Here is a 13,103-nt window from a genome sequence, read left to right as displayed (position 1 = left end):
TGGCTGCCCCACACCATGGCGAGTAGGGGATGGGATGGGGACAGGCAGCCCAGATGTGCCTACCTTTAAGATGCAACACGGGCTCAGTACAGTATTTACTTTTTTACCCTGTCTCTGCTGCTGCCTGATTGGTTACTTCTGATTTCACATGGTGTCTGGTTGACTGGTCAGTCTGTAACTCTGGTGTTTGTATCTTTGAGGTTCTACTCTACTGCCCAGCCCTCTCCTGGACAGTCCAAATATACTAAGTATATTCCCTTTAAGGGAATAACAAGCTGCTGGATATTATCTTAACTAGAGTTACTCAGACACTAAGTTAAATACACTGGATTAGATAAAACAAGTTTATTAACTACAAAGAGATAGATTTTGAGTACAAGTAATAAGGCATAAAAAGTCAGAATTGGATGCAAGAAAAAGAAAGATAATCCCCTTCTAGTGCCTGACAAACTATATTAAATTAAAGCAAAGTTTCTCACCACATGCTTCTAGCAGAATTAGTGACCAAATGCTTCAGGTCAGGATCCCTTCCCCAGAGTGCAACAGCTGTTTCCTTTCTCTTCTGGGGTGCGAATAATGAGATAGACAAAAAGAGAGAGAGAGAGAGAAAGTGTCTTGGGGTGTTCAACTTTTTTTTTTTGGTTTAAAACAGTTTTTACTCCCACTTTGAAAAACATTTTCAGCTGAGAACAGGGTGACAGGCAGTCTGCTGGAAGAAGGATATTCCCTGCTGGGCTTTTTCACCTGTGTGACCTCTTCCCCCTTCCTGACTGATGACTGTTTACTGCTTAAATGCAAATTAAGACAAGCATACACTCCTTTGTTCAAGACAGGTCTGTTTGACTAGTTTGGTGCTAGGTGAGTACGTATTTTTATCACCATATAGGGGAATTTTTTTATTTTATGCATAAAGCTGCTATACACATTTTACCATGATATTAATGATTAGCAAGTTATGAGTTTTCAAATTATCTCACAAGGCATACCTTGTATAAAAATTATTACAAATAGTGTGAGGGTGTGAACATAGGGTGTAGTCCCTCACAGCCCTACAGCATGACGTTTAATATCCCTTCAAGAATTTTTGTTAGCAATAACAATTATACCTCTGGATATTCTTGAAATCTTTTTGCTATGATAAAAATTGACCATTTAATCTTATTTATTTTCTCTCTCCTAGCCAATTTCTGATCCATGACAATACTTTTCTTCTTCCTTCATGACTACTTAGTTTCTTTAATGTCTTGTAGGTGACCATGTCAAAGACCTTTTAAGTCTAAATTATGCAACTAGTTCTCTTTTATCCACTGCTTTGACACATTCAAATAATAAATTAAATAAATAATAGACTAGTAAAACATGATTTTCCTCTGACACATCAGCTTTCTCCATATCTGTTCATATCCCCTGTGCTGGTCTTTATTTTCTTTCAGAACACATTCACACACACTTTAAAAGCACCATCCATTATAAAAACATTCCACTTTCTTTATATGAATGTGATTTATGAGTCACAATTGACCATTATCACCACCTACAAAGATCTGAGTAGTGCTATAACATTCCCTCTAATATGCTGTGACTTACTGTCAACCCATTTTATTATAACAGTTATTTCAAGTCCCAATCATTACACTCAGAAAGTTAAACATATTAACCTATAACAATATTCAATATAGATTAACTACCTTCTAATGAATTAAATGACAAGAAAAGGTCTTATTATAACCCAAACTATATAACAGGACATTGTTTTATCAATATTTCTGCTATTATCATTAGATCACATCCATGGTAACTTATTGTACTCCTGATATTATACTTCCAACAGCTAATAATCATCTCAGTCTAAAATCTGTCTTCCCAATTTGAAAAAGGTAGGATATGTACTCTGTTTGTTCAGTTATAGGCAGCTAGATCCCCTCTACCTGATGATCCTTCAGACAGTACGACTACATCTGTTAGTTGGGTTCAAGTGCAATTGTCCAACCCAAGAACTCTGTTATAATCCACCACCAAAGAATAAACTATATTTATGGACAACCTTACCTTGACCTACCTGCACCAGTAACACTGGACTAGCAACTGCCCATCAAATATCTCTATTAAAAGATAGATATCCCCTAACCTCAGTATGAGTTACACGAGCCTCAGCTAAATGGAAACAGCTGGCTCAAGAATATAAAGACATTTCTACTACTGAATCGCTATATTCCTGATGGTCGTCTCTTACAATGAACCACTTTCAACCTAATTATTCCTGGCACCACCTCTTCAGTTCCTTTCCTTATGTGATCATTAGCCAAGTCTTACAGTTCTTCTCCAGAGCCCTCTGGTATACAGGCAGAGCCCACCATCATCACTGCAAGCCAACAAATCCTTTACATCTTAATCACTTTCAAGACCCATCTGCTAAAAATTAATACATATAAATAAGTATTTAAATTAAAATCTTAGTTGACTGGCTTAACCACTGACATAAGCCCCTGCCTACCCTATACAAAACGACAGTCCAAGAGAAATCTACTCACCAACTGCTCCTAGTCTAACATGGTCACATCACATAACCGCTTCAAGAGTGTGCAGATCCTGTAACTGAATTCCATACAGCAAGAGTCTAGCTCTCCACCCACATCAACACAGGCTTCCTGTGGGTTTGGTTTTTTTTTTTGCAGGGGGGAGGGAAGAGGGCAAAGGAGAATCAATCTATGAGTAGGGTTTAATACCTAGAACAATGGAAACCACCTAAGAAAACTAAAGCACCAAAATCAAATCCAGAGTAATCTTATTTTCTAATTATTTTAAGCCTCCTTAACTTTCTCTCTTGGCTCTCCAAAGACCAGAGTCAGTGTGGATTCTTACCTTTCAGGTTCATAGTACCTCTTTGCCCTGTAGTCCAGTATTGTACTGTGGACCTCACTGCATCATTTCAAAATCAGTATGATTGAATGCTATGAGAGACATTTTCATAGGATAACTGTAAATCCAAATTGTAGTCTTAAGCAGAGGAAACCTATTTTGGATTATGGCAGTTCAGTGGGCCAATGCTGATACAATTCTCAAATCCATACCCAGGGAGCACAGTCTCACAATCCCTAATGTCTCATTGGGGAAACCCTGTGGGTAAAATTTAAAAATAAAATAAAATCTAGTGAAAATGGGTATAATTCTACACAAGAAAATCAGCATATATGCAAATAAGAGTACAAGCAAATATTTTTGAGGTAATGGTTTTTGAGCAATGATTCCTGGTGTATACTATTTATCTACTTGAATTTTAATGAATACAAATACCACTTATTACTTTCCTGAACCCAGATTGAAGACTCACAAATATTGATCTTTTCTGGCACATAACTAATCCTAGAAGAGATATTGCCTGCCCAACAGGAAACTGAGAAGTTCATTTAGCTTCACTGCTGCCTCCTGGGATGTATTTACAATATAAGGAACTTCCAGTGCAAAAAATTATAGCTCCGATTGACTTAAACTTTCCTTCACCTTCTCAACAACTGAGAAGCCTGCAAGGGTCCCAGTCTGTTTAATGTAATTTCATTTGAGGAGTTGTTGGAGAGAAAAAAGAGCTGATTATGTGAAAGGATGGCAGTAACTTCTTTTTCATTTGAATGGTAGGTAAAATTGTGACTAAAGGCATGCAAAAAAGAAGGGGTGGGGTGGGGACTGTTTTGGTTAGCTAACCTACATCAGCTAACTCTAGTTAAAATAGCAGTGAAGAAACTGGCAATTCAGCTTTTAACTCATGTTCAGGGGCAGTAAGTTGTATGGGCCTGTGATGCCCGGGCTCCAGCAAATTCAGGACTGGGGAGGGACCCCCATTCCCCCGGAGCTTGCTGCTGCTGACAGGGAGAGGGCTGGGGGGAGTCCTCCTCTCTGGCCCCCAACCCCGGAGGAGCCTGCCTGCTGCACCCCAAACTCCTCATTCCTGGCCCAGCCCCATGCCCCGCACCCCCTCCCACACCCCAATCCCCTGCCCCAGCCCAGAGCCCACACCCAGCACCCAAATTCCCTCCCAGAGCCCACACCCCCTCCTGCACCCCAACCCCCTGCCCCAGCCCAGAGCCTGCACCCAACACCCAAACGCCATCCCAGAGCCCGCACCGCAACTTCTTCCCAGAGCCTGCACCCCAAACCCCCTCCTGCACCCAAACTCCCTCCCAAAGCCTTAGACAGGTGTGGGGGGGGACTTGGACCCAAAAATTATACAAACCTGCCACGCCTGCTCATGTTAGCAGCTTGAATTAAAGTGGATCATAGAATCATATAATCATAGAATATCAGGGTTGGAAGGGACCCCAGAAGGTCATCTAGTCCAACCCCCTGCTCAAAGCAGGACCAATTCCCAGTTAAATCATCCCAGCCAGGGCTTTGTCAAGCCTGATAGGAGATAGGAGAGTCTGTGGTTGAACTCAAGTTGCCAAACTGAGTTAAAAGCCAAGTTGACTATGTACTTACTGCTGTTTTGATCTGAGTTAAGAACACACTTTTTTTTGGCAGTGCAGACATTCCCTAAGAGTTTGATTATTTTTTTTTAAAAGAGACCTCAACTTAGTCTTCCATTTTGCACCCACAATTTTTTAGCTACAAATAATTTTTCCTGAAATTATTTGCATTCAAACCTACCAGTGCAAAATGAGAGGCTGCTTCTAAAAACCAGATCCTTAATATTTTATGCCTATCTTCTTCAGAGCCGGAAGGTTGATTATGTTATTCCCCCAAAAAAAGTCAGATTAGATGAAGATGTCAGTGTGGAGCACCCTGCAATTTAAGCCCATTCCTTCTTGTCCTATCCTCAGAGGTCAAGAAGAACAATTCTTCTCCTTCCTCCATGTAACAACCTTTTATGTACTTGAAAATTGTTATGTCCCCCCTCTTCTCCAGACTAAACAACCCCAATTTTTTTTCAACCTTCCCTCATAAGTCATGTTTTCTAGACCTTTAATCATTTTTGTTGCTCTTCTCTGGACTTTCTCCAATTTGTCCGCATCTTTTCTGATTGTAAGGTGCCTATGTCAAAGACTTAAAAATACTATAAATCAAATAAGGAACAGTAGCCCCATGACACAGAATAACGTTAAATAACCAGGCAGCGCAAAATAAGTAGTTAACCACACTCCTCACTTCTCCCATACGTTCTCCTCTAACAACATTTGCTGCTTCAGCAGCACTTGCAGTTTGTCCTGAAGGTCAACAGATTCAGGCTTTTTCAGACCAAAGACAAAACCACTCCAAATCCACATTATATCTTTGAACACAAGAGCCTTTATTGTGGCCAGGAAGGTTCAAAGACAGTTTGCATAACCATCCTTGCAGGAGCTCACCTAGCTGTCCTTTTCCCCTAGGCATTTCCTTACCACTCACATCTTTATCTTTGTTGGGTTCAGGGGATACATCATCTTTTCTGACCCTGCATTCTATGGAAGAAGTTGTCACTGATGTGTGCAGGCTGTGGAAGAGAAAGCGCAAAGCCATCCTTCTTTGTTCCTCCATGCCCCTCCATACAGGGGTCAGTCACAGTCACTTCACTCTCCTGGGTTACAGGAAGTGCTCTCCTATTATTGCCCCTGGTTTGTTGGAAAAATAGTTTCCTGACCAGCTCTAGTCAGGAGTTGAGAACATGCAGCCAGAGGGTTTACTACAAGTTCGCATAAAATAGATGTAACATACTCCAGAACTGAGGACTATAGCTAAGGACAACTTTTTACCTGGATGGGTCTAGTGAGTCTGCCAGAGAACCTCTGAACTCATTGTTTCTGCTACATATACAAATGGCATATTTTACAAAAACAAACACACTTGCCAAAACTTCATGTTCATCTGACCATTTTGGCAGAGGAGACTTCTCCTGAGAGCCCAAACAACTCCCAAATGGGCAAGAGAGGTCACTGTAGAGTAATACAAGGTAGATTTCTTCTCCCTCATGATGCCATCAAAGCATGCCCAGTTCCTACTACCTCAAGAGAGAGGGTCATAGTTCAAGCCCTGAACTCCAGTTTCCTGAGAGTTAGTGCAATATATTGCGAGGGGCAATACGGTAATTTCATCTTTATAACACATACTTCACACACTATAACTCACTCTACTGTTACTTATCCCATGGTTGACCTGGAAACATGTCCATCATTTACTATGGGAAGCTATTTAGTATGCATACTAGCTGCCTCTGAAATACTTAGCCACTATATGGCTTAACACTATAATAGGCCAGTCGTTGCAGCAATTACAGCATGGGCCAATATCAATCAACGTGAGCTACCTTGGGTTCCTTGTATGCATGCTCTGCAGGGAGAAATAAAGCTACATTAATAGAGTTCCTTTGTAGCCATTGTTACTGTATATTTGAGTAGGCACAAAAATTGGAAAATCATCTTTCACGTGGTTAGTTTTAATATCCACAGGTACATGAAGAACACACAAATTATGCAATAACAATTCTAAAAATGTCAATTCCTTAATTAACAGGCAGATGACCCATCAAATCTCTCTGAATATGAGAACACAGGCGGTGAGTTTCTTCTTAAGTATAGACTAATGTATTCATTATGATCCTTTCAGTTCCCCCTTTAGTATAATCAAGTACATCATAAGTATAATAAATTGCATCCAGATTTTTTTTAAATGAAAGAGGTATGCATTTCAGCTGCTGATGGAAAGAACATTTGATTGTGTGAAAGTATGTCAGAGAGTTACTTCAATTCCCATTCAAACCATTGGACCCAGACTTATTCAGAAGTCTTACTATTAAGCCAAAAACAGCTTTCAGAATTTGGCAAACAGTTATTAAAGGCTGAGTTGGCAGGATTCTAAGAGCAGCCTGAGTGTTAATGAACACCCTCAGCTAGTGATATCCCATAATTCGAAATGTGCAAGTCAGAGGTGAGTTGCTTCTAGTCTGGCTGAATTTAAGATTAAATTTCCTTTTAGTCAGAAATGTGGAGCACTGAATGCAAAACCCTAAAAGGATATGGAAATGGTTATATATGAACTTTAATCAAATTATACTTTTAGAATAAAAGCAAAAAAAAAACATGGTGGCTCATGATGCATATTATTCTTATCTCAAGAGCAGTTTGATTCTTTTTAATTATTATGATTTTGCCATATTTAGCTAAGGTGTGCATATGAAAGGGCTGTCATTGTTTCCATGTAAGATATATTTTTATCATTTCTGCAGTGACTGTTACAAAACTGGGACATAAGTGAGCTTGTGAGTAACAGTTCATTTCAGAATAAAGAACATTCTAGTAGAAAACAAAAGCTACTTTAAATCAAAAAGTTACCTTGAAAACCTTGCTAGGTGTTATATAACAGTGTATAGAAAGACCAGAAGATTAAAGTCAGTAGTTGCTGCCAATAAAACAAAGATTTTATTTTTATTTAGATTTTACAGAAGATTTAAGGAAATCTAACATCATTTTTGTAGTTGGTAAGTAAGAGCCTTAATATAACTGTTCCATTTGAAGCTGTTAACAATGGGTCATACAGCTTTGATTTTTAATGTATGTAGATGAAGTACTGAATGTGGGGGGACAAACACTGACTGACGAGCTTCACTTGCTGCTCCTCAAAATCTGGCACACCAAAGAAATCCCTACTGACATACATGACTTACATAAGCTGACATCATCACCATTTTCAAAAAGGGAGACAGGGCCGACTGTGGCAACTATCAAGGCATTGCCCTCCTCTCCATTGCTGGGAAAATCCTTGCCAGAATCTTACTGAATCGCCTGCTCCCTCTTGCAGAGGAAGTACTTCCAGAGTCCCACTGTGGCTTCAGACCAACATGAGGCACCATGAACATGATTTTTGCAGCCAGGCAGATCCAGGAAAAATGTCAAGAACAACACCAGGAGCTGTATATGGCCTTTATCGATCTGACCAAAGCCTTCGACTCCATCAACCGTGAGGCTCTGTGGAAAATCATGTCAAAGTTTGGCTGCCCAAGCAAATTTATCACCATTGTAAGACTCCTCCATGACCAGATGATTGTCTCCATCCTGTGCAGTGGCTCCACCGCTGAGCCCTTTGTTATCCGAACTGGCGTAAAACAAGGCTGTGTACTGGCACCCACCCTTTTCTCCATTTTCTTAGTCTTGGGTTAGTGTTTTCATAGTGGCTGTCTACCACAGGGCATTGGCATCCAAGATCGGATTGACGGCAACCTCTTCAACCTTTCTCGTCTCTCTGCCAGAACTAAAGTAATATCAGCAACAATAACTAAACTCCAGTACGCAGATGATGGTGCTGTAGCTGCACACTCAAAGGAGGATCTACAAACAGCCCTTAATTGCTTCTCTGAGGCTTACAAAAGCCTAGGGCTAACTCTGAACATTGACAAAATAAAAGTTCTCCACCAGCCAGTCCCCAGTCAATCATCAGACCCAGCAAGAAAAGAACTAGAAAATGTAGAATACTTTGCCTACCTTGGCTGCCATCTCTCACAGAGGGCAGACAATGATGTCGAGATTCAGCACAGAATTTGCTGTGCCAGTCTTGCCTTTGGCAGACTGTCTTGCCAAGTGTTCAACAATCACAACATCAGAACACATACCAGACTTTTAGTTTATAAAGCTGTGGTAATCCCAACTCTCCTCTATGGCTGTGAGACTTAGGTGACCTTTAGAAACACCTGAAAACCCTGGAACGCCAGCACCCGCACTTTCTTCAGAAGATTCTCAACGTGAAGTGGGAGGATCATCATGTCAGTGTCCTCACAGAGGCCAACATCTTCAGTGTTGAGGCCCTGATTATCCAGTACCAGTTGAGGTGAAGTGGGCACTGTGTATGCATGCTTGATGTATGCTTACCAAAACAACTACTGTATACCCAACTCACCAAAGGAGAAAGGAAATGAGGAGGCCAAAAGAAACGCTTTAAAGACACCCTCAAGATAGACATCAAGAGATGTGGTATCAACAGCACCCATTGGGAGACAGCAGCCCAGGATATGGATAACTAGGGCCAGCTTGGGCTGCACTGCTGCAGCTGCGCCTGGGGCTGAAGTGGGCTGTGCGTGGGGCTGGCCTGGGGTGCGCTACCCCGGCTGCTCTGGCCGCACCTGGGGCCAGCCTGGGCCTCTCTGGCCACGGCACCCCAGCCACGACTGGGTCCGGGCAACCCACCTGCAGCAGGTTGGGCGCCCCTCCCCCAGCAGGTCTCTGAGAGGGTTCCCTAGGCGCCTGCATGGCGGTAAACAGGCTGGTGCACAGCCGCACAGTTTACAGGGAACTTAGGTTGTAAGCCCAGTCTCTGAGGCTTCATGACCATGTGAAATGGGCCATCGTCCTTTTCATTCCTTCTTTTGTGAAATGATCACTGTAAATACAGGTTCCCATCCTAAACTTAATTAACTTAATGCATACCACTAATGCCATTAAAGTTCAGAGGGCTAATCCTAGCACGTAAAGTTAAGTACATGTGTAAGTCTATGCAGGATCAGGGACTAGTTTGTATTCAGTTTATTGAAATCTCTTGAAAAAAGGTATTATATCAATGTCAAGTATGTAAAATTACAGTGATCTAATTAGTGTACAGTTTTTTAACTAATTAATTACACAAAAACATTTACAAGTTTCTGAACATTTTGTACTAAGCTTTTGAAGAAAAGAATTGAGAAAGATTTTTCCTGGGTCAGGCAGGAGTGTACAGGATCACATTACAGCAGGGAGAAAGAGCAACAAATTTGAGCCCCTGGGGGTAATTCCCAATTTTTTAAAAAAAGTATATATTGTTACATGAAAATGAATTATTTGTTCCTCTGGTTGCTCCACCATAGGATGTACATGCACCTGTGCACTTGTGATTGGAAATTTTAGCTAGCAGTGTCTGAGGGTCCACATCTGTGCACCATACATCTTTGTGCTCTGGTGCAAGGTTATGTAGGGAGATGTGAACCTGCTTTCACTCCGGTTCCTTCTCAGCTGCCCTTGGGTCAAGACAGATCATAACAGTGTCTGCTGCTAGCTTTGCAGTTCCTTCTTTGTGTTCTTTATGTTACTTTTCATTCGCACACTTTGTGCTTTCAGAGGTGTCTTCCTCCCTTGAACTCTTCTTTCTGCAGTCAGGGCCTTCTGCCTTTGGCTGTTCCCTTGATGGAACAGGTTATGCCAAGTACTCCAGGTTGCAAGCCTTGTCAGACATGCTACAGGTCTTTCTCCCTCAGTGACAGACATTCCAGCTGCCTCAGAGTCCCACATACCATCCAAATCCAAGGTCTGAACCAGCTTTAAAAAGCAGATCTGTCCAGACCCTTGCACCTCAGGGTAGACAGAAGCGCCTTCTCATGGAGCACTCATTGAGATCCAATCCCACCCTGTACATCAGCCTCAGCCACTCAGGTCATTCCAATGCCTTCAGCCTCAATTAAAGATTGTGGGCAGCTCCAGAATCGAATATTCCAAGGAAGAGTCCACAGTACCTAGAGGGACTCCTAGAAGAAGGGAAGTCATCTCCATGGCCAGAACTCAGGGAGAACTTGCGTCCCAGTATGGTTACTGTTGAGGCTTGTGTCTCAAGCCCCAGTACCCATTAAGATGAAGCCCATTTCATCCCATACCAAGGGATCTCCTAGAAAATCACAGCCATTAGCACTGAAGTTGGTACTAGAAGATGAGCCCTCCGGACACAAAAAGAACTCTAAGGGACTCCTCTAAGAAGTCTATATTGACCTCAGTATCCTCCTCTTCAGGTTATAGCCATAATGACCATACCTCAGCACAATCCCCAATACCTTTGTCCTCAGCGCACTACCTACAGGGCACAAGGACTGCACCGGCGTACCATCCAAGTTATGGCGGAACACTGCCCAGGCTCCATGGTACCGATTAGGTTTCTTTCTCATGAGGACCTCTTGATCACAGAGGAACTAGACTCTCCCTCTCAGATCCCTTCCTGGTACCATCCCACCTGTCAGAATTGGAGCTTTCACATGTGCCATATATATATAGCCAGCTTTCCAAAGGTGTATCTCTTTGCAAAACCATCCAGTGGAAACTGCAGACACTTTTGCTTATGGTAGAGTCACAACTCAATGGGGAATACCCTCTTAGTCACCTGGCATTACACCCTCCTCTGTGCCTACCCTCCGACACTTGATCCTCAGGGTTCTAAACAGGAACAAGTGGTAGAAATTTTCATAGCTCCACGTTGGCCATGACAAGTCTGGCTCTCAAACCTGCTTAGTGTTTCCCTATGAATGCCACTCTGATAATGGATCTCCTGACCCAAAACTTAGGCACAACAGACCAACATTTCTGTATCTCAGAGCTTGGATCCTTAATGGTTCTTGGTCATAGAATTGGACTGTTCCCCCAAAGTTAAGACAGTACTCCTGGGAAGTAGGAAACCTGCCATTAAGAAAACCTACCTGCAGAAATGGAAGCATTTTCAGGTCTGGCGTACTCATCGATCAATAACTCCTATGGAATGTCCACTCAGGCATTGTTGACTACCTGCTGGACTTGAAATCACAAAGTTTGTTGTGGAGCTCTGTTAAACTGCATCTTGTGATCATTATGGGATTTCACCCTCCTGTCACAGATTGTTTTTGTACACTGTACCAGTCAGGTTCCCTCAAAGGTTTGTCTAATCTGTTTCCATAAATCAAGGAGCCTACCCCTCCTTGAGACCTTAACCAGGTTCTTAATGCACAAGTAAGTAACCTCTCCATTTGCATATTAATTCTTGTAAATTACAACCATGAATTCTGAAATAAAGCCATGCAAATTAAGGTTTTGCAAAGATCAAAAGACCACATTTCTGTACTACAGTTTTTTTAAGCCCCGTTTTTGTACTAAATATGAATAGACCCTGCTCATCACTAACCTGTATGTATATAAAAACCCTTGAAAAAGTGAGGTTGGACTATTACACTATTGCTATGGTAACCCAGAACTTTCATACAGGGAAAATGCACAATGTTTTGCTTCATACTTTTTAAAAAACTGCAATCCTATGTCATATAGTTACAGCAACACTTTTTCTCTCTCTCTTATTTCATTGAGAACTCATACGTGGGTTTGTACAAAACAAGGAACTGTGAAGTGATCTGTAACAAATGTAAGAAATTGTATCTGTTTGTGAGCTGTCCACACTCAGACAATGTTTCTCTCACATATATTCTTCAGTTGGTTGTTTTATGAATAATTCTTGACCAATCTCTCTTATTTGCAAGTAGTTTATTTAAAATATTCAACATATGAAATTATAGCTGTTTTTCCAGGAAACACACAGGCATATGATATGTTTCTTTTACCTTATTCCATCAGCCTACCTCTTAGAATCAGGTATGATACTTGGCTAGACAAATTCAAAACTTCCTTTCCATTAAGCTAAAAAATTAAAGGAAAACACAAGTAAGCAGAATGGTTCTTGGGCATAGAACATAAAACATTCTAACGTGATGAGGTTAAGTATCTAGATGACAGGCTGAAAAAGAGAAGCATAACTGACAGAAAAATACAGATCAGTAAATTTAGTTTATCACAGATCCTAGAGACTAAGGCTAGGGATTGCAAAACATCTGGGAAAAACACATTAATTTGAAAAAAAGGCACTAACCAGCATGATTTCATAAGGCATAGCTTTTGTCTGACATATCCTGTGCCATTTTTTAAAGAGAAGGCAGAAAGAAAGATGTAATGAAACAGGGAAGTAATCTACTTAAATAGGCCCAATCCTGCTGATCACCAAATTGTGGGAATAGCCCACTAAGAAGTTTCTGGCTTAGATCGAGCAGGCAGGTGAAGGACATGTTTTTCCGAATTAATCTGTATATTACCACTGTTTGCTATTCTGTTGGCCAAATCACAAGACATGATCCTCTTTTTTTTTTTTAAAGTATATTTTTCAGTAAATTGCTTTTCAGAGAATCACGGACCAGGCAGGCATCATTCAAATTTCCCCAAGCAATCACCATTATGCACCTCATTTCTTATGTTTGGCACCCTATGCTGCTTTGTGCCAGTGTAACAGAAGTGAAGAGTTGTGCATACCCTTGACAGCATTGTTTTATGGGATTTGTAAGTGGTCTTCTTGTGGAGCCACCATGTTGTCACAGAAGAAGATTCCAATATATAGGTCCT

At 41.2% G+C, this 13,103-nt stretch overlaps 1 protein-coding gene across 1 annotated transcript in view; it reads left to right on the top strand.

Annotated features, from left to right (window-relative positions):
• Positions 1–13,103, top strand: part of AK5 (adenylate kinase 5) — a 150,829-nt gene that overhangs the window by 100,717 nt on the left and 37,009 nt on the right. The window contains exons 9-10 of the mRNA XM_073357295.1: positions 6,481–6,523; positions 7,400–7,444. Coding sequence (XP_073213396.1) covers positions 6,481–6,523; positions 7,400–7,444 — 88 coding nt within the window. The remainder of the gene's footprint in view (positions 1–6,480; positions 6,524–7,399; positions 7,445–13,103) is intronic.

This window comes from Lepidochelys kempii, chromosome 8, assembly GCF_965140265.1.
Source record: "Lepidochelys kempii isolate rLepKem1 chromosome 8, rLepKem1.hap2, whole genome shotgun sequence".
Lineage (NCBI taxonomy): Eukaryota > Metazoa > Chordata > Testudines > Cheloniidae > Lepidochelys > Lepidochelys kempii.
Note: the sequence above shows the minus strand (reverse complement) of the source record. Positions and strands in the feature narration are given on the sequence as shown.